Source organism: Pyrgilauda ruficollis, unplaced genomic scaffold (assembly GCF_017590135.1).
Source record: "Pyrgilauda ruficollis isolate IOZ18807 unplaced genomic scaffold, ASM1759013v1 scaffold129, whole genome shotgun sequence".
NCBI lineage: Eukaryota > Metazoa > Chordata > Aves > Passeriformes > Passeridae > Pyrgilauda > Pyrgilauda ruficollis.
The window spans coordinates 1414445-1438289 of record NW_024511321.1 but is presented as its reverse complement, the minus strand read 5'-3'; the positions used below and the strand labels follow the sequence as shown (position 1 = coordinate 1438289).

The 23845-nt window shown below is 47.1% G+C and overlaps 1 protein-coding gene across 1 annotated transcript in view; it reads right to left on the bottom strand.

The window, feature by feature from the left end:
• Positions 1-23845, bottom strand: part of MDGA2 (MAM domain containing glycosylphosphatidylinositol anchor 2) — a 186493-nt gene that overhangs the window by 71060 nt on the left and 91588 nt on the right. The window contains exons 6-7 of the mRNA XM_041458477.1: positions 12993-13262; positions 44-373 (exon numbers count right to left, since the gene is read on the bottom strand). Coding sequence (XP_041314411.1) covers positions 44-373; positions 12993-13262 — 600 coding nt within the window. The remainder of the gene's footprint in view (positions 1-43; positions 374-12992; positions 13263-23845) is intronic.

Sequence of the window (23845 nt, the reverse complement as noted above, 5' to 3'; positions counted from 1 at the left end):
GGGTGCCTTCCTCCCCACAGAGCCCCCGGGGCGCTCTCCTCACCCGTGCTGCTGGAGATGTTGACATCGATGCTGATGTCCGAGATGCCGCCTCCCTTGAGGGACGCCACGCAGGTGTAGGTGCCGAAATCCGTGAACTTGAGGTCGATGATGTCCAGGTTGGTGGTGCCAGGGGACACGTCGGGGTCGGTCTGGGTGATCACCATCCTCTCCGAGCTGCGCAGGGGCCGCCCGTTCTTGAACCAGCTGAAGGTGAGCTCCTCCGAGGGGATGGCTTCCACCTGGCACGAGATCTTCACCTCCCGCCCGATCTGGATGTTGTCGTCCTTGTGGTACGGGTCGGGGGTGATCCAGAAGCGTCCTTTTTTTAAGGCTGAAACACACACACAAAAAAAAGGAGCAATTTTATATCAGAGGGTAGAATGTGGCCTCGCTGGAGACCTAAATATGTTTTTTTTTTAAAGGGGTAGCAGCCGCAGAATTTGATTTTTTTCCCAGGAATCTGCACAGCGCCAACTTGGAATGATGAGGATGAACCAGCTGGAAACGGGCACAGAATTAAACTCTGAGGCACGAGCTGAGCTTTTGTTTGTGTGGAAACAAACGAGATATCAGGCAGAAATTTTATATGATTTTATGATTTTTTTTTCTTTTGTTTTTAGGATGAAACACTGGCACGGGTTTCCTAGAGAGTCAATGGATGCTCCATCCCTTCCCAAACCAAAAATATTGGTTAGAAATTGTAGAAATCCTCAGGCTTGGTAGAACTACTAAAGATAAATTGTGATATCCACTGTTTATGGTGATTTCTACTGAGAGGTTTCACAATTCCCTGGGTTTCTCTCCCCACTCCCTCTGTCCTGGATCCATTTCACAGAATCCCACAATGGTTTGGGTTGGGAGAGACCTTAAATCCCATCTCATTCCACCCTTTCCATGGCAGGGACACCTCCCACTGTGCCAGGCTGCTCCAGCCCCAGTGTCCAACCTGGCCTTGGGCACTGCCAGGGATCCAGGGGCAGCCACAGCTGCTCTGGCAATTCCAGCCCAGCCAGCAATTCCCAGTTCCCAATCTCCCATCCATCCCTGCCCTCTGGCACTGGGAGCCATTCCCTGTGTCCTGTCCCTCCATGCCTTGTCCCCAGTCCCTCTCCAGCTCTCCTGGAGCCCCTTCAGGCCCTGGAAGGTTCTAGAGATTCTATACTTTGGACACAGTAAAAAATCTGTTTGCTCCATCCACAAGTGATGAAAATGTGAGTTCAGATTCAGTTTTGTTTGTTCCAACTCAGTTTTGCTAATTCAGACTCAATTTTGCTAATTCAGTAGCTCCTTAGACAAAGCAACTCTTTGGGACTTGCAAATTCCAGGCTGAACAAGCACTCCCACCACCTGGAAAATAATTAATACTTTCAGAGCTCAGAAAAGGATTCACATTTATTTATTTATTTATTTATTAGGTTGTCTTTTCAAATTGGGGGAAAAAAACCTAAATTTGAGCTATTTACCCTCAGTCCCACAGGGTAGGAGAGGCTTCTTCCATTAAAAAGGCAACATTTTTAAGGAGAGAATGGAAAATTTGGTATTTTTTTCAGGAAAAGTGTCATTTCGGATGCTGCTCCTCAGTTCTAACCACATCTTAAAGTATCCAACTGGTTGATTTTATTTATTCATTAATTATTTAATTTATTTACATTATTCATTTACTTATATTTATTTAAGGGAGTTTCATGGCTTTAATCAAGATGGAATATTTTGCACTTTCTCTTTACCGAGCAGCTCTCCTTCCCTTGGGAAATTCTCAGCCAATTCCCAGGAATCAGCACTACCAAGTTGGAATCACGAGGATGAACCAGTTAGAAACTGCCACAGAATTAAACTCTGAGGCACGAGCTGAGCTTTTTTTTGTGTGTGGAAATAACAGCACAAACAATGCTTACACACACAAAAACCCCTTAATATTTTATGCAGATCCTTTTCAGGCAGGGGAAAACCAAAAAAGAACTCAATGGGCACGACCAACGCGACGTTTCAGCCCAAATTAGTTGCTCATAACCTCAATAAACTATTTTTATTTCTGAATTTTCAGCAGTTTCTCCTGCCTAGAACTGAACAAAGTCTAGCAGGGAAGTCAGGGTAACTTTCCTTTGTGGAAAAGCACAAATTCCAAGGTAAGAAAAGGGGGCAGAACCTCAAAGTTTGGGTCAAAGCTGTTTCTTGCAAGGAGAAGGGGGTTGGAACTGGATGGTCTTTAAGGTTCTTCCAACCCAAACCATGACTCTGGATGAAGTCTCCAAAATCCCTTCAGAGCTTCCCGATTTCCACCACATTGGGAAACACCTGAGCTGAGCTTGATGCAAACCCACCAGGTAAAGGAAAAAGGGTTTTTGTATCATTTCCTTCATCCAGCAATCCTATAAAACAGTGGCTTGGGTTTTCCTCAGCTGTAGATTCCTCGACCTCCATTTCCAGGAGGAAATTTCCAGGAGGGCATTCCAAAATGCCAAGAAAATTGAGCCATGCCATGGATTTTGTCTCTCTGGTATCAGTTACATTTTAGACATCGTCAAGAAGTTTTCATGGGGTGAGACACAGAAATAAAAGAGAAATTAAAGGTTATGGGGTTTTTACACAGGCAGAGACAGGGGGAATGGTTATAAACGTAAAGAGATTTAATGGGATATTGGGAAGGAATTGCTGGCTGGGCTGGAATTGCCAGAGCAGCTGTGGCTGCCCCTGGATCCCTGGCAGTGCCCAAGGCCAGGCTGGACACTGGGGCTGGAGCAGCCTGGCACAGTGGGAGGTGTCCCTGCCATGGCAGGGGTGGATGGAATCATCTCTAAAGCCACTTCCCACCCAAACCATTCCAGGATTCTCTGATTAACCAGCAAAATGTGGGAGATGCTGCTGCAGACCCATCCCAGCGGATTTTTGGGAACATCACCAGCCCACAGAGCTCCAAAGGAGCAGCAAATGCGCAAATAAATCTGAAACTGTTCTTTGAGACTCAGCAAAGTGCCAGCCTCGCTCCAAAGAGGCCCCAAAGAACGAGGATGTGATCAAACAACACGAGATGAAACAACTTTTGTCCTCAAACTCCTCACAAACAGTCCCTGCCCTCCCTCATTAATTATATTTTCAAAGTAATAAAATGCAGTTCAGCATCTCAAGCAAGGCCTATTTGCATTCATCAGGTTCAGTTGGTTTTTTCCCACCCCCTCCCTGATCAACCCCAAATTTTCCTTTATTGCCTCAGAATGCTCCTGTCTCACCAATTTCCAATGGCTCGAACAGCACCACTAAATACATCAAGTTCTGCACCATTTTCTGCACCATTTTCAGGCTTTGACACGAGAATTACGGACCCCTGGCTGCTTCCCAAGTGGATGCAGGACACAGGGAATGCTCGGATTTGTGGTTGCTGATGGTTCTGTCCGTGTTTAATGTGTGACAACAGGGCCATGGAGCAGCAAAACTCCAAATTTCTGATTTTAACCTCCTTTGAGCAGCCAGAGGCCCCTTGAGGCACCCTCTGTGCCCTCCCCAGAGGAGGTCTGGGGTCATTTTGGTTGTTTCCCTTTGCTTTTTGTCAGCAATTTCACAGTGAGCAAGAGGAGAAATTCATCCCAGCAGATGTGGAGCCCTGCACGGTCTTGGAGCAGATTTTGGAGGTTTGGAGAGCTCAGAACCCAGCCTGGCCCTTTTCCTGAGCACCCAGAGTGGGACATTTCCCATATTCCAATAATTTCATGCCCAGCCACGCCTCACTTCCAGGATTCTCCAAAATCAGTGGGAATTCCGTGATGTCCCGGATCTCACTGTGGGCTGGGTCAGAGAAGCCAGGAAGACTTTCCTGGTGTCCAGGTGTTCCTGATCCCTTCCTGTTTCCTTCTCACATGTGGGAAAAAGAGTTTGTGATCCTGGGAAAGATTCTTCACTTATTTTTTAAGGATAATGAACTACGGAGACACAGCAAGGAAATGGCCAAAGATCCCAGAATTCCAGGATGGATTGGGTTGAAAATTAATTTATGGATTGTCCAGTCCCAACCCCATGATCAGGGACATCTTCCACTATCCCAGGCTGCTCCAAGCCCCATCCAACCTGGCCAAACCATCCTGGAATGATGTGAACAAAATCTGCTCCAGTACTCCCCATGGGGAGAGCTCTGCAGTCCATATTTATTTTTATCTGGAATTCCAGCCTAAATGAATCCATTAGTTGCCCAAAACCCTCATTCCCACTGAATAAAAACCCACAGAAATCTTTCCCTGCTGTCTTGGCAGTAACTTGTCCACTGCTATCAGATCAAGAGAAGGAAAATCCAAGTTTTTATCCCAATCTCTGAAGAGACACCAAATTTTTGTTTATTTTGGCTGTGGGCAATAAAGTTGGGTCTGTCTTTAACATTCTCCAGGATTCCCTTAAATTCCCGCATCCAAACACTTTAACAACTGTCCAAAAGATCTTTTTCACTGGTGATTATCCCAGTGCGGTCATTAAACTTCATTCTTTACATGAAAATATATTTTGGCATTGTTCTGTGGATAAAAAATGGGAAAAACTTGGATTTGTGGTTGCCAAAAATTCATATTTGCTGTCATGGACTAGGAAAATGTTGGAGGAAAATAATGGAGAGGAAATTACAGATTTCTGGCTTAATTGTAAAACTTAATTATAAATAGAAGAGCAAAACCACACCCCAAATAGAGTTTGTGGATATCAGCTCAGCATAACCAAAGTGTAGCACAGAATTCCAGAATGGGTTGGGTTGGAAGAGTCCATAAATCCCATCCCACCCTTTCCATGGCAGGGACACCTCCCACTGTCCCAGGGTGTCCCAGTGTCCAGCCTGGCCTTGGGCACTGCCAGGGATCCAGGGGCAGCCACAGCTGCTCTGGCAATTCCAGCCCAGCCAGCAATTCCCAATTCCCAATCTCCCACCCATCCCTGCCCTCTGGCAGTGGGAGCCATTCCCTGTGTCCTGTCCCTCCATGCCTTGTCCCCAGTCCCTCTCCAGCTCTCCTGGAGCCCCTTCAGGCCCTGCCAGGGGCTCTGAGCTCTCCCTGGAGCCTTCTCCTCTCCAGGGGAACATTCCCAGCTCTTGGAGCAGCTCCAGGCCTCGGAGCAGACCCGTGGCCTCCTCCAACACATCCACACCTTCCTTGTCCTGAGAAGCCCAGACCTGGATGCAATTCCAGTCATAAGGACCAGTCTGGGTTGGAAGGAAATAAAAAATAATTCAAAAAACATTAAAAAAAGAGAGTAATGTAATAAATAGTCTGGGTTTTTAGGGACGACACTCCAACGTGAACCACTCTCAAAATTCAAATTCCTTAAACTGGGCTTTTAGAATCATGGAATTGTTCAGGTTGGAGACATCCTCTGAGCTCACCGAGTCCAACCATCAATGAGTACCACCTCTGTGGTCACCCCTAAACCTTGTCCTCATCTACTCATTCTGGGCACAATTCCAGGGATTGTGACTCCATCCCATCCCTGAGCATCCTCTTGCAACACTTCCCAATCCAGGAGGAAAAGACTCTGAGATAACTGAGAAAATGCCGCTTCCCCAGTGTTCCCTTCGCATCCCAAGACAGGCTTGAAGCTAATTCCTGCTAAAAAAAGCTCCACATTCCCAACATTTCAGCACCAGCTCGTTCTGCTCCTGTCAACACGGTTTGAGCTGGAAGATTTTAAAATCCTGAACTTCCAGCAGCTCACCGAACAATTAAGATGTCAAACGTCTTCTCCTAAAGCACCTCCAAACTTTTTAATATCAAGTAATTATTTGGCACTTCCAAGGCCAGATGCATTCCCACTTCCAATTTAAATGCAAATCCCACAGAGAGACTTCAGGTTTTGTCTCTACTTTTAGAAACCGCTGCTAATTTTGCAAAGAAAAGGATTTTTTATTCCTGTTTTTCCGTGTGCTCGGCTTAATTAGCTCCCGGCTCCTTCGTAGCTGCTCTATTGAAGGAGGGGAAGGTTTGGATTCCTTTGAATGATGAAAATTTCAGTTTACAACTTGTTCCAGATCTGATCCGTTAAAGAGATGAAGGCGAGATCAAAGGGGGAGGAACTCAGCGTGGTTCCTCTTTTAACGGCTTTTAGAAGGAAAGATTCTACGGGAATCGGCGGCACCGAGAGAAGAGACGTTGGGGGTTGGGAATAGATGATATCTAAGATCTCTTCCAGCACAAACCATTCTGTAATTCCAAGAAATATCCAGGTGGGATTGAGCTCAGGACGTTCCTTCTCCGATCTCCAGCTCACACCAGGTGTTCCAAGGACTGAAGACCTCCAGGGATGGAAATTTCACAACCTCCCACCCTCAGCTCCCACGAAAAACCAGGAGCTGTGTCAGTGGTGTCACTGGGTTTGGAGACAGAAATTGCTGTGTCCTTCCATTTTTCCTGATGGAAAGGTGCTTCCTCCCTGATTTAAAGGGGATATGGATGATGGATCACGGATGAGATCCCAACATATTCATTTGAGGGTGAAATTCCAAAAACTGCAGGAATTTGACCAAGAAGAAACAGGGACAACTTAGTAGCTGAAATTTTGTCACTTTTAAAACCCCAAGCAGAAGAAAAAGGGGAAAAATCTAAAATATTTCCTAAGCTCCAAAATGCCAGCTTGCCAAGACATGGATGCATGGCTGGAGCAGTGGATCGGAGCTGCCCCATCCCACAAGAAAATGGGAATTCAGGGGTCTCGTCACAAACCAGACAAGGATTGGGATATAAATAAAACCCTTCAGAGAAGCTGCCACAACCCCCAGTGGTCTCTGCACTTGCCGAACAAATTTTACATCCTTGGAATGTTGCAGCTGGATGTTTTCCAGGGCCTTTAAAATGTTTAAATTTTGTGTCAAAGCTGTCTTCAAAAATAAAAAAAAAACAAAAACCTTACTGAGTTTACCTGCCTCAAAGTGATCCTTTGGAAATCTTCCCTCTTTGTACATGAAACAGCCATTCTCCCAGTTCTAGAGAAACCTCCCATTCCCAAAGTTTCCACACTGGATTATCCCTAATCCTGCTTTTGGGGTGGCTCAGAAGCTTTGTAGGAGTTCAGGATCTCCCTAGAGCCTGGGTTTGTTCCAACATGGGATGCATTTCCCTCCAACACTTTTTCTCCCACTCTTAAATACCTCAAAACTACATCAGAATCCTATAAAAATTCCCAAAATTATTTATCAGACTGGACAGAGATCTTAAATCCCAGTCCCAGTTGCCTGATGCAGGAAAAATGTCTTAAAACACATTTCAACGACAGCAAAGCACCTTGGGAACATCAGAAGAAACCACTGTGAGCTCATCCTTCTCTTGGTTTCCTCCCCCTCCAAGAGGAGACAAAACTTGGAAAAAATCAACTTTTTCTCTGCCAAAAATAAAATGTTGGTAAAAGTCCCCATATCTTGTCATGTGTTATCAGCCAGGATCTAAAACAATATTTAAAGTACAGCACAAACCCTGCCAAAACAATTATCAGCTTTAGTAATTAATAACTTCTGCCAATCAAGAGTAAGAATAACCTTTATCCTTGTCTCCAGTGGAATCCCAGGATAACTGAGGTTGGAAAAGAGCTCCAAGATCAGAGTCCCAGCTGTGCCCACCCTGTCCCCAGCCCAGAGCTCTGAGTGCCACCTCCAGGAATTCCTGGCACACCTCCAGGGATGGGCACTCCAAACCAGAAAACAGATATTCATGGAATCATGAAGGTTGGAAAAGTCCTCAAAGTTCATCCAACCATTCCCCAGCCCTGCCAAGGCCACCACTGCCCCATGTCCCCCAGATGTCACATCCACATGGATTTAAATCCTTTCAGGGTTGGGGACTCCACCCTGTACCTGTGACAGGGCTGGGGAACCCTTTTAGGGAAGAAATTTACCCAAATATCCAGCCTAAAACTCACAGAATTACTGAAATTGGAAAAGAGCTTCAAGATCAATTCATTCTATTCTGCTTTCAGGGAGCTTTTCCCAGGATACAGAGAGGAAAAGAAGGATGGGGGAAAGCTCCTTATGCCAGTTTCATGGAAAATCCAGCATTTTTTGATTTTAGAATTCCCAACCAACCCCAGATGATTCCACACAGTGACCACATGTGCCAGACCCCCATCCCTAACTTTATTCCGTTCTCCCACTTGCTGGGAGCTTTTCCCAGAATACAAAGAAATAAAAAAGGATGGAAAAAAAAAAAGCTCCTTCTGCCAATTCCATGGAAAAATGAACATTTTAGGATTTTAGCATTCCCAACTAGTCCCAGATGATTCCAGGCAGTTACCACATGTGCCAGACCCACATCCCGAAATTTATTCAATTCTGTTTCCTGGGAGCCCTTCCCAGGATACAGAGAGGAAAGAAAGAATGAAACAAGATCTTTGTGCCAGTTTCATGGAAAATCCAGCATTTTAGGATATTAGAATTCCCAACCAATCCCAGAAGATTCCAGGCAGTGACCACAAATCCAGATGTGCCATCACTCACCCTCCTGCCAGGAGTGACCTGCTGGATGACCAAACCCCGGTTCCACCTCTGGGATAAAATTCCAGAGCCTTTCCCAGGCTCTGGTGCTCAGCAGTTCATGGGGGCCCTGCTCACATTTCTGTTGATGAAATCTGGGGACATTCCAAGGTTCTGATGTGCAACCAGCCTTAATTTTATCCTTTACTCCTCTAAACCCCAAGGGAAATTCCTTAAAAAAGCTTTGGGATAAAGAACAGGAAAGCAGAAGGAAGGCAGGTGTAGAGAACAAAATCCCAGGATTTTTATTTAATTAAAAAAGCAACAAAAGTTCATTAATTTCCCAATCTGAGCTTCCTCCTTCTGGTTTTATTCCTTAATTTTTTTTTTTAGCAGCCACTCCTACAGTTCACAAACAGTTTTTAAAGGGATAATCCAGAGGTACTTCCAGCAATCCTGGCCTTACAAAGGGATTTCCCTGGAGTGCTTTTTGTCCGGGAAGAGCTTTTGTGCTGCTGTTGAGCACGGTCATTATTTTCTATTTCAACTGACAGGGAATCCCACCCCTCAGAAAAATTAACTCTGAGGATGAGGCTTCCTCTTCCCAGAAGGTGAAAGTCACACAGGCAGAGTCAAATGGAATTAAAAATGTGCTGCTGTTACAATGGCAAAGAAGGAGGGAATCAATAAAAATGGGAATGGGAGAAGTCCCTCAGGAGGGAAGCAATGGAACAGGATGTCCAGGCATGGGATGGAGTCCCCATTCCTGCAGGGATTTAAAGACCTGTGGATGTGGCACTTGGGGACATGGTGGCCTTGGCAGTGCTGGGGAAGAGTTGGATTTGATGGTCTTGGAGGACTTTTCCAACCTCAGCAGTTCTGTGGTTCCGTGATTTTCATGCAGCCTGACACCCTTCCCAACCCTGTCAGTGCCCCTGAATTTAAGCCCTGGAAAACATTTCTGTGGCTCTCCCTGTGTCCCAATTTGATGTGCAGGTGTCCTTCAAGGATGTTAGCCAGCATTTTCCTCTCTCACTGGATGAGAGCTGCCACCTTGGAATCAGAGAATCCTGGAATGGTTGGGGTGGAAGGGACCTTAAATCCCACCCCATTCCCATCCTTTCCATGGGCAGGGACACCTCCCACTATCCCAGGCTGCTCCAAGCCCCAGTGTCCAACCTGTCTGTTGGACACTTCCAGGGATCCAGGGGTACCTGGATCCCAGCTTCTCTGGGAATTCCATCCCTCCCCACCCTCCCAGCCAGGAATTCCTTCCCAATATGCCATTTCATCTACCCTCTTCCAGTTTAAAGCCATTTCCCCTTGTCCTGTTCGCTCCAGCCAGCAATTCCCAGTTCCCAATCTCCCATCCATCCCTGCCCTCTGGCACTGGGAGCCATTCCCTGTGTCCTGTCCCTCCATGCCTTGTCCCAAGTCCCTCTCCACCTTTGGAGTCAGGTGTGGGTGGCCAGCAGCCACAAAAGTAGGAAAAGATCCAGAAAAAATTCATGGAGATGCTTCATTCATGGAATGAAGCACAGACAACAAACGCACACTCGGATCAAGACACTGAAATTTAGAGACATTTAAAGGGAAAACATTTCCTCAGAGTCCTGCTGGTGCTTTGAGTGAAGATTTATTTCTGGGTCAGATTGGGGGATTATTGTTGAATCCTGGGATTCGGGGTGCACCTGGCACAAGATGGGAACTCCATTTACCAAATGCTTCTCCTGCCTGGCATGGAAGTTTCTATTTCCAGCGAATTCTCTTCTCTCCTCAGCTGCTGTGTGAAAATCCTGACCCACAACAGCAAAATGAGCTGAAGTGAGAGAGAAATGAGGCAAAATGCTGAGAAATAAACACACAAAGTCAACCCAAACTCTGCTTTTCTCTCATATTTCACTCCTCAACTCGGCATCACTTCCAGCAAAGATAAATCCAAGACTGAAATGGAGATTTTTTTTTCCTTCTAAAGGAGAGTTTTTCCCATTTAACAGAAATAATAAGGGGGGAATAATAAAACTGGGCTAGGAAGGAGCTGAGCTTCATTTATTTAATGGGTTCTTCTCACTGTGATCCCTTCCCAGCATTAACAGGGCCACAGAGCAGAGAGGGGAAAGAAAAAAACACCTAGAGTGTTTTAAAGAGACTTTTTCAACATCTTGCAGCTCCCAGGCATCATCTTATACAAATAAAAACCTGAGGGGATATTATTATTTTTATTATGATGCCATGACTCAGGGAATTTGTGTCTGCAGGGATTTAGGGATGTGGCTTTTCCTCAGGGCTGGCTGGTGCTATCTGCTGGGTCAATTAAAACATTGATGTTTCTTTTCACACCAAGTTCTTCCTCTCCTTTTCCTTATTCCAAGCTGTTTTCCACTCCCAATTCCCCTTCCCCACCTCATCACCATGTAAATACCAGCAAATTAATATTCCTGAGCCAAGGAATGACAACAAAACCTCAGAGCCAAATGTCAGAAATTCAAATTCAAACACAATATTCCAGATAAATGCACACCTATCTCCTGATCCAATCCAGGCTGATCCAATGCTCCCTCCTTGACCTCCAGGGCAGAAATAACTCCTAATTCCTCATCCTGCTGGAGAGCAGGAGATGTTGGGCAATAAGAAGTGAGCAGGGGTTGTGGCTCCCATGAAATATTCCCACATTGGCTCTTTATCCATCCATTTTTCCTGAGTCTGATTTATCCCAGGTTATTCTTTCAAATTCCTATAGCTCGGAGTTTATGTTTCACCTCCATTCCCAGATTAAATAGTGGAAAATGAGGTTCAGATGAAGTGTTTGGATCAGGGAGGTGAATCCTCTCTGATGATGCCAATCCAGCTCTGTGTCCAAACCAACTGCCTGTGTCCCAGGGGTTTTCCAGAAGGGAATAAACAAGCAGGGAAAGATTCCCTGCAGCTGGGAGCAGGGAATCTTTCAAGCAAGCCCTCCTCTTTTATTTTCACCTCAGACAGACACTTCTCCTGATATTTCCTGGAATTAAAGCACAGGGATCAATCTAAAGCTCCCCACCAGGGAGGACATTCCCAGCCTTAATTTCAGGAACAGCTTCAGATAAGGAGGAAGGAAGAAGTGAAGGAGGCAATGAGAAGTCCAGGAGCTTGGGATGCATCCAAGGCTTTTGGTGATCATTTCATAGAACCATAGAATTGGAAGGATCCCACAAGGATCATGGAGTCTAAATCCTTCCCTGCCCATACCCCCCAACAATCCCACCCTGGGCATCCCTGGCAGCGCTGGCCAAAGGCTCCTGGAGCTCTGGCAGCCTCGGGGCCGTGCCCATTCCCTGGGGAGCCTGGGCAGTGCCAGCACCCTCTGGGGAAGAACCTTCTTCAGGGGAAGAACCTTTCCTGATCTCCAGCCTGACCTGCCCTGGCACAGCTCCAGCCATTCCCTGGCTCCTGTCCCTCTCACAGGGACCATCAATCAGAGCTGCTCCTCAGGAGGATGTTGAAGACCACATCCCCTCAGTCCCCTCTAGGCTGAGCAAACCAATTTCTCTCCACTTTGCATGGAAAAGCTGCTGCTGCATCACCCAAACACAAAAAGGCACCAAACCACCCTTGTTCTACCTCAGGGATTTGATCCCAGCACAAGAACCCTGGAAGTCTCAGAAACCAACACTAATTCATCCCATAACTAATTAGAAATGACCAGAAATCCCAGAATGAGAGAATTATCAAGGCTGAAAGAGACGCTCAAGATTTAATCCAACCGCGACCATTTGGAAACAGAGGAAATCCCCACTGTTGAACGTTGAATGTTGGATATTGAATGTCGAACATTGAATGTTGAACGTTGAACCTTGAATGTTGAACAATGAACATGGAATTTTGAATGGTGAATGTTGAACATTGAACGTTGAACAATGAACGTGGAATTTTGAATGGTGAATGTTGAACATTGAATGTTAAACCTTGAATGTTGAATGCTGAACATTGAACTTTGAATGTTGAACATGGAAAGCTGAATGTTGAACCTTGAATGTTGAACAATGAACATGGAATTTTGAATGGTGAATGTTGAACATTGAATGTTAAACCTTGAATGTTGAATGCTGAACATTGAACTTTGAATGTTGAACATGGAAAGCTGAATGTTGAACATTGAATGTTGAACAATGAACGCTGAACGTTTAACATTGAATGTTGAACATTGAACAATGTATGTTGAATAGTGAACGCTGAATGTTGAATAGTTAACGTTGAATGTTGAAAGTTGAACAATGAACTTTGAATGTTGAATAGTGAACATTGAACATGGAATTTTGAATGTTGAATGCTGAACATTGAACGTTGAACGTTAAACCTTGAATGTTGAACATTGAGCACTGAATGCTGAACAATGAACATTGATTGTTGAACAACAAATGTTGAATATTGAACATTGAATGTTGAATGTTGAACTTCAAACACTGAACCTTGAATGTTGCTGTCCTACTTGATTAGGACTGGAATAATCTTCCAGGAGAAAAGTCCATGGTTTTCCAACTGAACTCACCTCTTACAATGATGTTGGTGGACTTCTTCGCGGGATTGCCGACATTGTTGTTGGCGATGCAGCTGTAGGTGCCGGAATCCTCGGAGGTGATGGCGGGAATGGTCAGGGTGCCCCCATTCAGGACGGTCTTGTTGGGCAGGACCCCCGCAGACCTCACCCACGTCAGGCTGGGCGCCGGCTCCCCCCCGGTGGTCACACACACCAAGGTGATGGCTTCTCCAGGGTTCACCACAATGGGGTCGTCCACGAGGAGCTTGATGGAAGGGGATGCTGCATAAAAACAGGAATCACAGAATCAGGGAATGACTGGGATGGAAGGGATCTTAAAGATCATCCTATCCCACCCCTGCCATGGCAGGGACACTTCTCACCATCCCAGGCTGCTCCAAGCCCCAGTGTCCAGCCTGGCCTTGGACACTTCCAGGGATCCAGGGGCAGCCACAGCTGCTCTGTGCTCCCTGTGCCAGGGCCGCCCCATCCTCCCAGCCAGGAATTCCTAATTCCCAATATCCCATCCATCACTGCCCTCTAGCAGTGGAAGCCATTCCTGGTATCCTGGCACTGGTTTCTTGTTCCAGCTCTGACTGGTTGTTCCAGTAAGGAAAGGAGAAGGAGATAAAGAAAAGCAGGGAGAGTTAAAGCCATGGAATCAAAAAATCATGGAATGGTTTGGGTTGGGAGAGACCTTAAATCCCACCCAGTGCCACCCCTGCCATGGCAGGGACACCTCCCACCATCCCAGGCTGCTCCAAGCCCCAGTGTCCAACCTGGCCTTGGGCGCTGCCAGGGATCCAGGGGCAGCCACATTCCCTGGGCATGCAGAGGCAGGTAGGGATTGATGGATGGATGGATGATGGATGGATGGATGGATGGATGGATGGATGGATGGATGGATGGACAAATGGATGGATGGACAGCCCTGCAGCCACATTTAGGACGGAACATGCCATGTGTGGGACAGGTGCCAGCACACTGGATTGGAAACCTTGGAAAAAGGAATTAGTAAAGAACTTGTTTGGCATGGGAAGCCTGTTCTCCTCAAGTCAGATCCTGCCACTCATCCATCCCTCTTCATCCGGCTTCTCCCCACTGAACTCCTGGGAACTTGGCTTCCAACTGGGATGAATCCCTGGAGTTGGAATCCAGAGAGGGATCTCCCTTGGGACATCATCTCTTTGCACATGGAGAGACTGAACCATCCCGGACAGAGGCATTTTTCCCTCTATGGGATGTACAACCTTCAGCTCACACCTAATTCCCATAATTCCCATAAAATCCTATGACCAGGTGCAGTGGGAGCAGTCAGCACAGGGTGATGGGGAGATGCTGCTGACCTCAGAAAGACGTGATTACATTTAATTCTTTTCTTCTCTCTCCTTTTCCATTAAATATTTCCATGTGATAGAAGAGGAGCAAATACTCAATAATAAGGGACAGGGCAGCAATTCATTGGAGAATATAGATATAAATAAAATATAAATTATATAAATACTTATAAATAACAATATATATTAAATATAAATATAAATATAAATATAAATATAAATATAAATATAAATATAAATAATATAAAATCACACTCTGTGACATCCTGTGTCCCCTGTGGTGAGGGATCCACCCTTGCTGGATCCAGGCTTTGCTCCAAGGCATCCCTTAAGCTGCATAAATGATGAACCATTGTATAAATATCCATTGCTAGGCCAGGAAAAGCAGCAACTCCAAAAAAAGCCCCAGGAATGAAGATGAAGGATTGACATTCTGGGCCAAGAATGCCAGCAAATGTGGTAATAAAAAAGGAAAGGCAATAAAAATGTTACATTCCAAAATCACATCCCCATCCTTGTTATTACAGGGAGATATTCCCGGGTGTTCTGCTTTAGATGGGAATCTTATTTCAATATTAAAGGAATACAAACCAAGCACTAGAGGCAAATACAAGAATCAGCCATAAAATCAGAGTTTGCTTCATTTGAGCTTCACCCGTGAGGAATTTGCTTTTTCTGCATTTGGAATCGGGAACAACAAAAAAATGGGAAGAGCTTCTTTTGTACCTGTCCTGGCACTGGGAGAACTGGGAACATCATATTCATGGAATGTCCTGGGCGGGGGCGACCCGCAAGGATTATGGATCCAGCTCCTGGCCCTGCCCAGACCCCCCAACAATCCCACCCTGGGCATCCCTGGCAGTGCTGGCCAAAGGCTCCTGGAGCTCTGGCAGCCTTGGGAAGGTGCCTATTCCCTGAGGAGCCTGGGCAGTGCCAGCACCCTCTGGAATAGTGGAACCTTTCCCTGCTGTCCATCCTGTCCCTCCTGGACACAGCTCCAGCCACTCCCTCAGTCCAGTCCTTGGTCACCAGACGGAAACTCTTTAGGAGAGCAGAGATTCACAATCCAAGCCCTCTCTTCCAGTTTCTCCCATTTTTGGACTCCTCAAATCCTTCCCAGCATGAGTTCCTGGTTCAATTAATTTAAAACCAAAGGAATTTGGCTCATGGCTAAAAATCCAGACCCCAAACCAGTCAGTTTTGCCAGCTGTGCCAGGGTCTCTTTGCTCACAACCTCTGAGCTCTTCTTCCATCAGCTGATGCCTCTAACAGGGTGGAGGTTTCAAATTCCTGGTTTGGAATTCCAGCTGGGAAACTGGGAATTGTGCCATGTTTTTTGCTTTAAGGAGGTTTTATTTTGGGAGAAGGTGACTAAACCAGGGATCCAGGTACAACCAGAACCTGCGGGGTCATCACCAACACCCAGCTGGCACCTATTTCCCTCTCCCTTCCCCTCTCCTGGGTTTCACCATTTTTCCTGAACAATTCCAGCAAGGAGCTGCTCTCTGCTCCCACTTCCCATCAAATCTCGAGACAGGGAACAAGGGAACCACGGATAATCCTTCAAAACTTGAAGCAAAAGATAAAAGCACCGACATCAACCCAAGCTGGTGGGGCCGCTTCCATAATGCTGCAGATGAAAGGGAGCCCTTTGCCATCCTTCAGGAACAAAGTGGGATGGGATAAAAAGGCGGGGACACATCCCTTTCATCCCAGCACTCCAAACAGAAAGTACATGGAAATTAGGGTTTGGATACAGCAGTTTCCCTTTATCTACACCACCAAGTTTCACTTTCAGCTCCAATCCCAAAAAAGCAAACAGAAATCCCTGGATTTCTGCAGGCAAGGACATGGCAAACTGGATTATCCGAAAAATATTAAGAAATTCAGGAAGGTTGTTGAGGTTTTCAGGAAGGTTGTTGAGGTTTTCACCAAATAGGACTCAGTGGAGCAGATAAAGGGTCAAACCCCTCTTATGAAGGGAATATTCCCAACATTCCCAATATTCACAAATGAGCCTTTACACTGATATTTCTCTGCTAAAGGAGAAAAGAATGGCAAGTTATAGCCAGGGAATAATGGAATCCTGGAATGGTTCAGGTTGGAGAGACCTTAAATCCCACCCAGTGCCAGCCCTGCCATGGCAGGGACACCTCCCACTGTCCCAGGCTGCTCCAGCCCCAGTGTCCAACCTGGCCCTGGGCACTGCCAGGGATCCAGGGGCAGGGGCAGCCACAGGAACACGGGAGAGGTTCATGTATGAAATCCCATAAGTTCCAAGAATTCCAAATGCAACGAAATCATCCCTGCCAGAAGGAGTCAGGACTAAATGGGGCCTGTTATCACCCTCAAAGCCTCTTCCCAAGCCGAGGTCTGTCCTACATGACTTCCAGGACTGAGGAGGGGAACACCAGGCCATGGAGCTTTGGCCAGCAAAGCTTCTCCCAACCACAACCTCCAACCCAGCAGAGCCTCAGCGAGCCAACATTCCCAGTCAAAACCTTCCTTGGACTCTGTTAGGAATAATAAAAATCATAATCCAACAATAGCAAGCTCTGGGAAATACTCCCAAAACTTTCCTGGAGCACGCTTTCCAAACATCACATTTGCACACCACAAGAACGCCTCCGTGTCCTGAGGGCTCTGCGTCTCCCCTGCCCTTTGGAAGTCGGGGTTTCCGAGCACCAATCCCACATTTCGGAGTCAGGCTTGGCTTGGCAGGGGACAAAGAGAGCGGCAGAGCCCCTGGGAGCTCCTCCCCTGGCAGAACAAGGCCCTACTGATCCGAGGGAATCCGCCCCGCTCCCATTCACGCCGCAGCTGCAGCCTTGGGAAAGGGGCTCCCATTCAGAGGCTTCCGTGTGGGAGCGGTGCTGCCGCATCCCGGGATTTCAGAGCTGCCTGGGGAGCCAACGGCGCGGGTGATGAAGTGCTCTTGGAATTACAGCGGGTCACAACGCCCGGCCCTGCTGCTCCAGGCACTACCAGGAATTTAAATGGGAATTACATCCATTTTTGTGGCCTCGTGTTAAAGGCAAGCCAGGCACCAGTGGCAGATGGATGGAGATTGATTAGGAAATTAATAATTAATGGCTCCAACATAGCCCAGTCCTCACAAGGAGCTAAACCAGCAGGAAACACACCCTGGGCTTGATTAATGACTGGGGCAAGACTTTCTCAGACTGAGCACAAACCAAGCACTCCTTAAGCCATCATTAACATGCTTAATTAGACCACACTGCCAAGCACTTGGACCACAGAAGCTGTGGCTGCTCCTTCCTTGGAATGTTCCAGGCTGGATGGGGTTTGGAGTAACCTGATCCAGTTAGCAAGGTATCCCTGCCCTGCAGGGAGTGGAATGGGATAATCCTAAAGCAGCAGGAAACACACCCTGGGCTTGATTAATGACTGGGGCAAGACTTTCTCAGACTGAGCACAAACCAAGCACTCCTTAAGTCATCATTAACATGCTTAATTAGACCAGGCTTAATTAGACAGGGAAGTTGTGGCTGCTCCATCCTTGGAATTTTCCAGGCTGGATGGGGTTTGGAGGAACCTCATCCCATGGAAGATGTCCCTGCCCTGCAGAGAGTGGAATGGCATAATCCTAAACAAGCAGGAAACACACCCTGGGCTTGATAAATGACTGGGGCAAGACTTTCTCAGACTGAGCACAAACCAAGCACTCCTTAAGTCATCATTAACACGCTTAATTAGACCAGGCTCATTAAGGCCAAGCACTTTGGACCAGAGAACCTGTGGTTGCTCCATCGTTGGAATGTTCCAGGTTGGATGAGGTTTGGAGCAACCTTGTGAGAGTGGAAGGTGTCTCTGCCCTGCAGGGACTGGAATGGGATAATCCTGAAGGTCTCATCCCACCCAAACCATTTTGCGATTTATTCAAGGATCAGATGAAGATGTTGAGGGAATTTGAAGGGGTGGAATCTCTGCTGCTGCCTGGGATGGGGAGCTGAGGCTGGGATCGCACGGGGAGGAAAATCCATCTGTCATTCTTGGAGCAGCCCGAAAAAATCCACTGCCAAAGTGTCATAATTACAGTGAGACAAATAGAGGTATTTAGGCTGGATGTATGGAATTGAGGAAATGTCACAATTGGCTTTAGGGATTACTGGAAATGCAGAAGAAACCCAATAATTTAATAGCAATATCAAAGTACAGGCAGCAAGTCATGTCCTTGACAAGGCTCTCAGCTGTGATGAATGGAAATGAAAGGACATTATTTCCTCCAGTTTGGGGCATTATTTGAAAGGCAGAACCGAAGTAATAGAACATAATTGAATTATATTTTTATATCCATTGCTGTGTGTGCATCCATTTCATTTACAGCCAGCATTTCTTGCAGGAGCACAAAGCCAATATTCCTAACGAGGCACGCAGTGCTCAGAGAGGAAGGGTTTGAGCTCCCTGCCAGGCTGGAAGCAGCATTCCTGTAGCTATTTACTCCAGAAAGTTCAAACAAGAGTGGGCTGGAATTCCCAAATTTTGAGTTAGAATCAGAAAAACACAGAATGGGATTGGAAGGGAGCTTAAAACTCATCTTGTTCCACCCCTGCCATGGCAGGGACACCTCCCACTGTCCCAGGCTGCTCCAGCACCAGTGTCCAACTTGGCCTTGGGCACTGCCAGGGATCCAGGGGCAGCCACAGCTGCTCTAGGAATTCCATCTCAGCCCCTCTTTACCCTCCCAGCCTGGAATTCCTTCCATAAATCCAACCTGAATCCCCCTTCCTTCAGCTCCATTCCTTTTTTTTTTTTTTTTTTTTTTACTGCTATTTTACAGGGCAAAATAAACTTTTTGTTGCCCACCCTGCAATAGGGCAGGTCCTTTCTTTTCATCATCAGGCCTTCAAAAAGCTCAAATTACCCCTAAAAAATATAAACACAGGGAAAAACAAAAGAAAAAAAATCCTAAAACAGAACAAGCGATGAAAATATCTTTTATATTTTTCTGTGTTTATCCTCTGCTGCTACAGAAAGATCCCAGTGAAAGTTGTACACCACGTGAAAAGAGGAGAAAATTCTCCAGCTATACAGTTCTAGAGTTCTACAACAGTTCTAGTTCTAAAAAATTGTGTTTAGGCAAATAAAACATATTTCTCTTACACCTCATCTTTCCTTTTGACTTACTTTCTCTTTTTTCCTATTTCCTTTTCACTGCCTTTAAATTCCCAGCACTTCCATGTCAAGAAGAAAGAAAGAGAAGCTTCTCAAATCCCAGATCTTTCAGGCTTGTGTCCTTTTTTTGACTTGATACATGGAATAACTGAAGTAAAATATTCCCAGAGCAGCTTTAAGCATCGCAATTGCTTTAGGATCACCATGGAATGGCTCCTCGTGGAAAGGTTTGGGTCGGAAGAGACTTCAGAGATTATCTAATTCCAACCCCTCATGTCACAGGCAGGATTTAGGGTTTTCCCTGGCACACAGGAGAAATTTCCAGCTGGTGAAATACCTGGATCTGTTTTGGGATAAAGAGGTGGCTCCCCCCACCCAGGGCAGGTGTCCCTTGAGGGCCAGAGCCACCCTGAACATCCCACTGGGGTCCCTGAGCTGTCACTGCTCCTGTCAGGGATTAAAAAGAAAGAAAAATCCTATTTTTCAGTCTGCCCTGAGCCTGTCCCTGAAATAAAGAGGCTTAAAGTTGAGGCAAGAGCAAGATCATTTTGTCTGGGCACCCTGTCAAAAATGGAAAATTCTGAGGTTCAGGGAGCAGAGTGGGGAGTTACAGGATAGAAATAAAGATATGGCATTATCAGAGAATTGTAAATTGGAATATCCTGAGTGGGAAAGATGCACAAGGATCACAGAGCCCAACCCCTGGCCCTGCACAAACCCCACAACAATCCCACCCTGGGCATCCCTGGCAGCTCCTGGAGCTCTGGCAGCCTCGGGGCTGTGCCCATTCCCTGAGGAGCCCGGGCAGTGCCAGCACCCTCTGGGGAAGAGCCTTTCCTTAAAATCAAAAACTATAAACAAATATAACTATAAATCACATTTATGAAGGTTTTCCAGCTGAGTTGAGTGTTTCTATATTCCCATATATCCACACAAGCCAATCCAGGTATTCCCATCCCATCCCTCAATGGAATTTCTCTTTTCCCCCATCCTCTAACTTTTCCAGAATCCCTCTGCTTTTCCAGCCGAGGGGCTGCAGCTCTGATGACTCCCATCTTTATTCTCCTTTTTTCCGTGTGCTTTTCCTCCCCCTTCCCCAGCACTCTGGTGCCTCGGTGGGCTCGTGCTGCCGTTCACGCACAGAAGTGGCATTGAGGATTCCAGAGGGAGGGAGGGAGGGAGGCGGATCTTGGCTTTTCAAGGCACTTCCTCGCTGCTTCTGCTCGGGAGAGGCCACAAAAGCTCCCTGCGCCCACACTGGAGGGATTCATTCCATGGGGATTTGATCCAGAGGTGCTGAGTGAAGCAGGATCCTCCCTTTGGCAGCTCAAACCCATGGTGGGATTGCCCCTTCCCTGCTGAATTTAGATCCACGCAGGATTAAACCCACGCAGGATTAAATCCATCCCAGCCACGCCAAAGCCAGCCTGCAAGCCGAGGTCGTGGATCTCAGAGGCCCTGGAGCACAATTCCCGCTTTCCAAAAATAGAAGGGATGAGTTGTTCCTGAATTCCCCGAGTGCAGCTCTGCCTGAGCAGCTCCAGACACCTCAGCCCAGCCCTGCCGCAACAGCAACATCCTAATTAGTGGATTAGGGATGGCTGGCTAACGAGGAGCTGCCAAGGAGGGACCCTCAGGCTTCTGGAGGACACGGGAACAACCATCAGCAATGTACTCAGGAAAAGGGAGCTGCCATCCAGGGATGTAGTAAAAGGGAATTTTTTGGGAATGTGGGGAAGCAGCTTGGGTTGGACCTGGTGTTTGTGGGGCTGGGAATGTGGAGGGCTCTGCAGTCCCACAGGGCTGAGCTTCTGCAAGGTGATCAGCAGGAGTGGGGACACTGGGATGATGTGACCCCCAGGGAACAAAGGAAATGTTCTTTATACACTCATGGAATTGTTAGGGTTGGAAAATGCCTCTAAGACATCGAGTCCAACCATTCCCAGCCCCGCCAAGGCCACCACATCCTCACGTGCCACATCCACAGGGATTTTAATCCCTCCAGGGATGGGCACTCCAAACCTCCCTGGGCAGCTGTGCCAGGGCTGGGGAACCTTTTCCATGAAGAAATTTTTCCAGTATCCAACCTGAGCCTCCCTGGGTGACACTCGAGGTCATTTCCTCTGGTCTTGGAGGTTTTTACATGGAAAATGGGAACCCGACCCCCCCGGCTGTCCCCTCCTGGCAGGAGCTGTGCAGAGCCACAAGGGCCCCCTGAGCCTCTTTTGCTCCAGGCTCAGCCCCTTCCCAGCTCCCTCAGGAATTCTCCAGCCCCTTCCCAGCTCCCTCAGCCTCTCCTGGGGCTCCAGCCCCTTCCCAGCTCCCTCAGGAATTTTCCAGCCCCTTCCCAGCTCCCTCAGCCTCTCCTGGGGCTCCAGCTCCTTCCCAGCTCCCTCAGGAATTCCTGAAACAAGACACACTCCAACAGGGAAAATCCTGCTGCAAAGGGAAAGAGGACAACTCCTCATTCCATGCCAGGACCAGATTCCCTGTCAGCCCTGCAGGGAGCCAAAGCCAGCCAGGATAACAGGATTATTGGGGCAAGGTTTAGACCTAATAAAGAACAGGCCTGGGGGATCCCTTGGGATCCTTTCCAGCTTTATTTCCTATTATTCCTTTTTGCTAAAGAATTATCCTGGAAAAGCTGTGGCTGCCCCTGGATCCCTGGAAGTGCCCAAGGCCAGGTTGGATGGGGTTTGGAACACCCTGGGACAGTGGGAGGTGTCCCTGCCCATGGAACTGGATGGGATTTAAGGTTCCTTCCATCCCAAACCATTCTGGGATTCCAGAAAATCACCCACCTGCAGTGCTCAGCTCCGAGCAACCTCAGGATTTCCAGCCCCTTTCATGCAGATCCCAGTCACCTCCCCCCAGGAATGCCAGGAAATGTGAAAAGAAATATTTTTTCCACCTTCCATAATTCCCTTTGCAGCGCTTTGTCTGACTGACGGGAAACAAAGCAAGTTTATCATGACAGGCTTCAGCCTAATCGAGGGATTAAAAGTGAATTAAGCCTTTTTTAATTTGTCTCCCACCACATGCCCCAGACAGAGCAGCAGCTTCAGCTGTGATTTCAATGAGCTGTGGCAGGCAGCTGAAAAATCACGGATTGAAAGACTCATCTTGCTCGGGAAAAGTTCCTGGGCTGGTTTATTTTCTCCTGGAAGCTGCCAAAACTCAGCCTTAATTTATGGATTAATGATCACCTGCACTAAACTGGCTGCTAATAGACAAAGTAATATCATTTCCAAATGAATCAGTGCCACCCAAGCTGCTTTGTGGAGCGAGATAAAAGCCTGATTTGCTTTTCCTCAATCATATTACAGGAACTATTCTGAGGAGCCCAGAATTCCCGTGGTTTTCTGGGTAAATATTCTGCTTTTTTTCTCTGGCATTTTGAAACAATGAACGCTCTTGAAAAGCTCCATTCAGGTTATTCTTAGCTCGGAGTGTTCCATGTGCCATTCAGCAGGAGCTGGGGCTGAAATTCCCTTTTTTTAGTGCCTCCCATGAAAACTGGTGACACCATCAGCTGTCAGTAATTCCTCTTTGACACTCAGCTGAGCTGGGCTTGGAAAAACAGATCCAGGGATTTCTACACGAGGAGGAATTTGCTGCTGCTCACAGAAACCTGAGCAAAGCACGGTGCAGGTGAAGGCAGAGAGATGGGGAGAGAATCCCAAAATCATGGAATAGTTTGGGATGGACGTGGCCTTAAATCCCATCCCATTCCACCCCTGCCATGGGGCTGCTTCCCTTCAAATTTCTTATCTATTGAGATAAGGAATTAGCAGATAATTGCTGCTTTTAGACACAAAATCAATCTCAACAAGCAGCTCTACCTTCTGCTTTAAATTACCATTTTTAATTGTCACCTTGGGCTTTGGCCTGTGCACGGTGACGCTCTGGGGTCACCTCAGCTGCTCCATTTCCAGCACCCGCTTTAGGCTTTGGGGCTGGTTCTGTGTTTTAAACTGGTCTATGCTGGAACAAAGAAATATTTTTTGCCTGAAAAGTGAGGTCACAGCGTTGGAGGAGGGGGCTGAGGATCCAGGATCTCGTGGAACAGCTGGAGGGAGGGGATTGTCCCCCTCTGTCCTGTCCTTGGGAGACTCCACCTGGGAAATCACAGCTCTGGAATTCTCAGCACAAGAAAGTTGAGGATTTGCTGGAGAGATCCAGAGAAGGCCATGGAGCTGTTCCAAGGGCTGGAGCTGCTCTGGAGCCAGGCTGGGAGAGTTGGGAATGTTCCCCTGGAGAGGAGAAGGCTCCAGGGAGAGCTCAGAGCCCCTGGCAGGGCCTGGAGGGGCTCCAGGAGAGCTGGAGAGGGACTGGGGACAAGGATGGAGGGACAGGACACAGGGAATGGCTCCCAGTGCTAGAGGGCAGGGA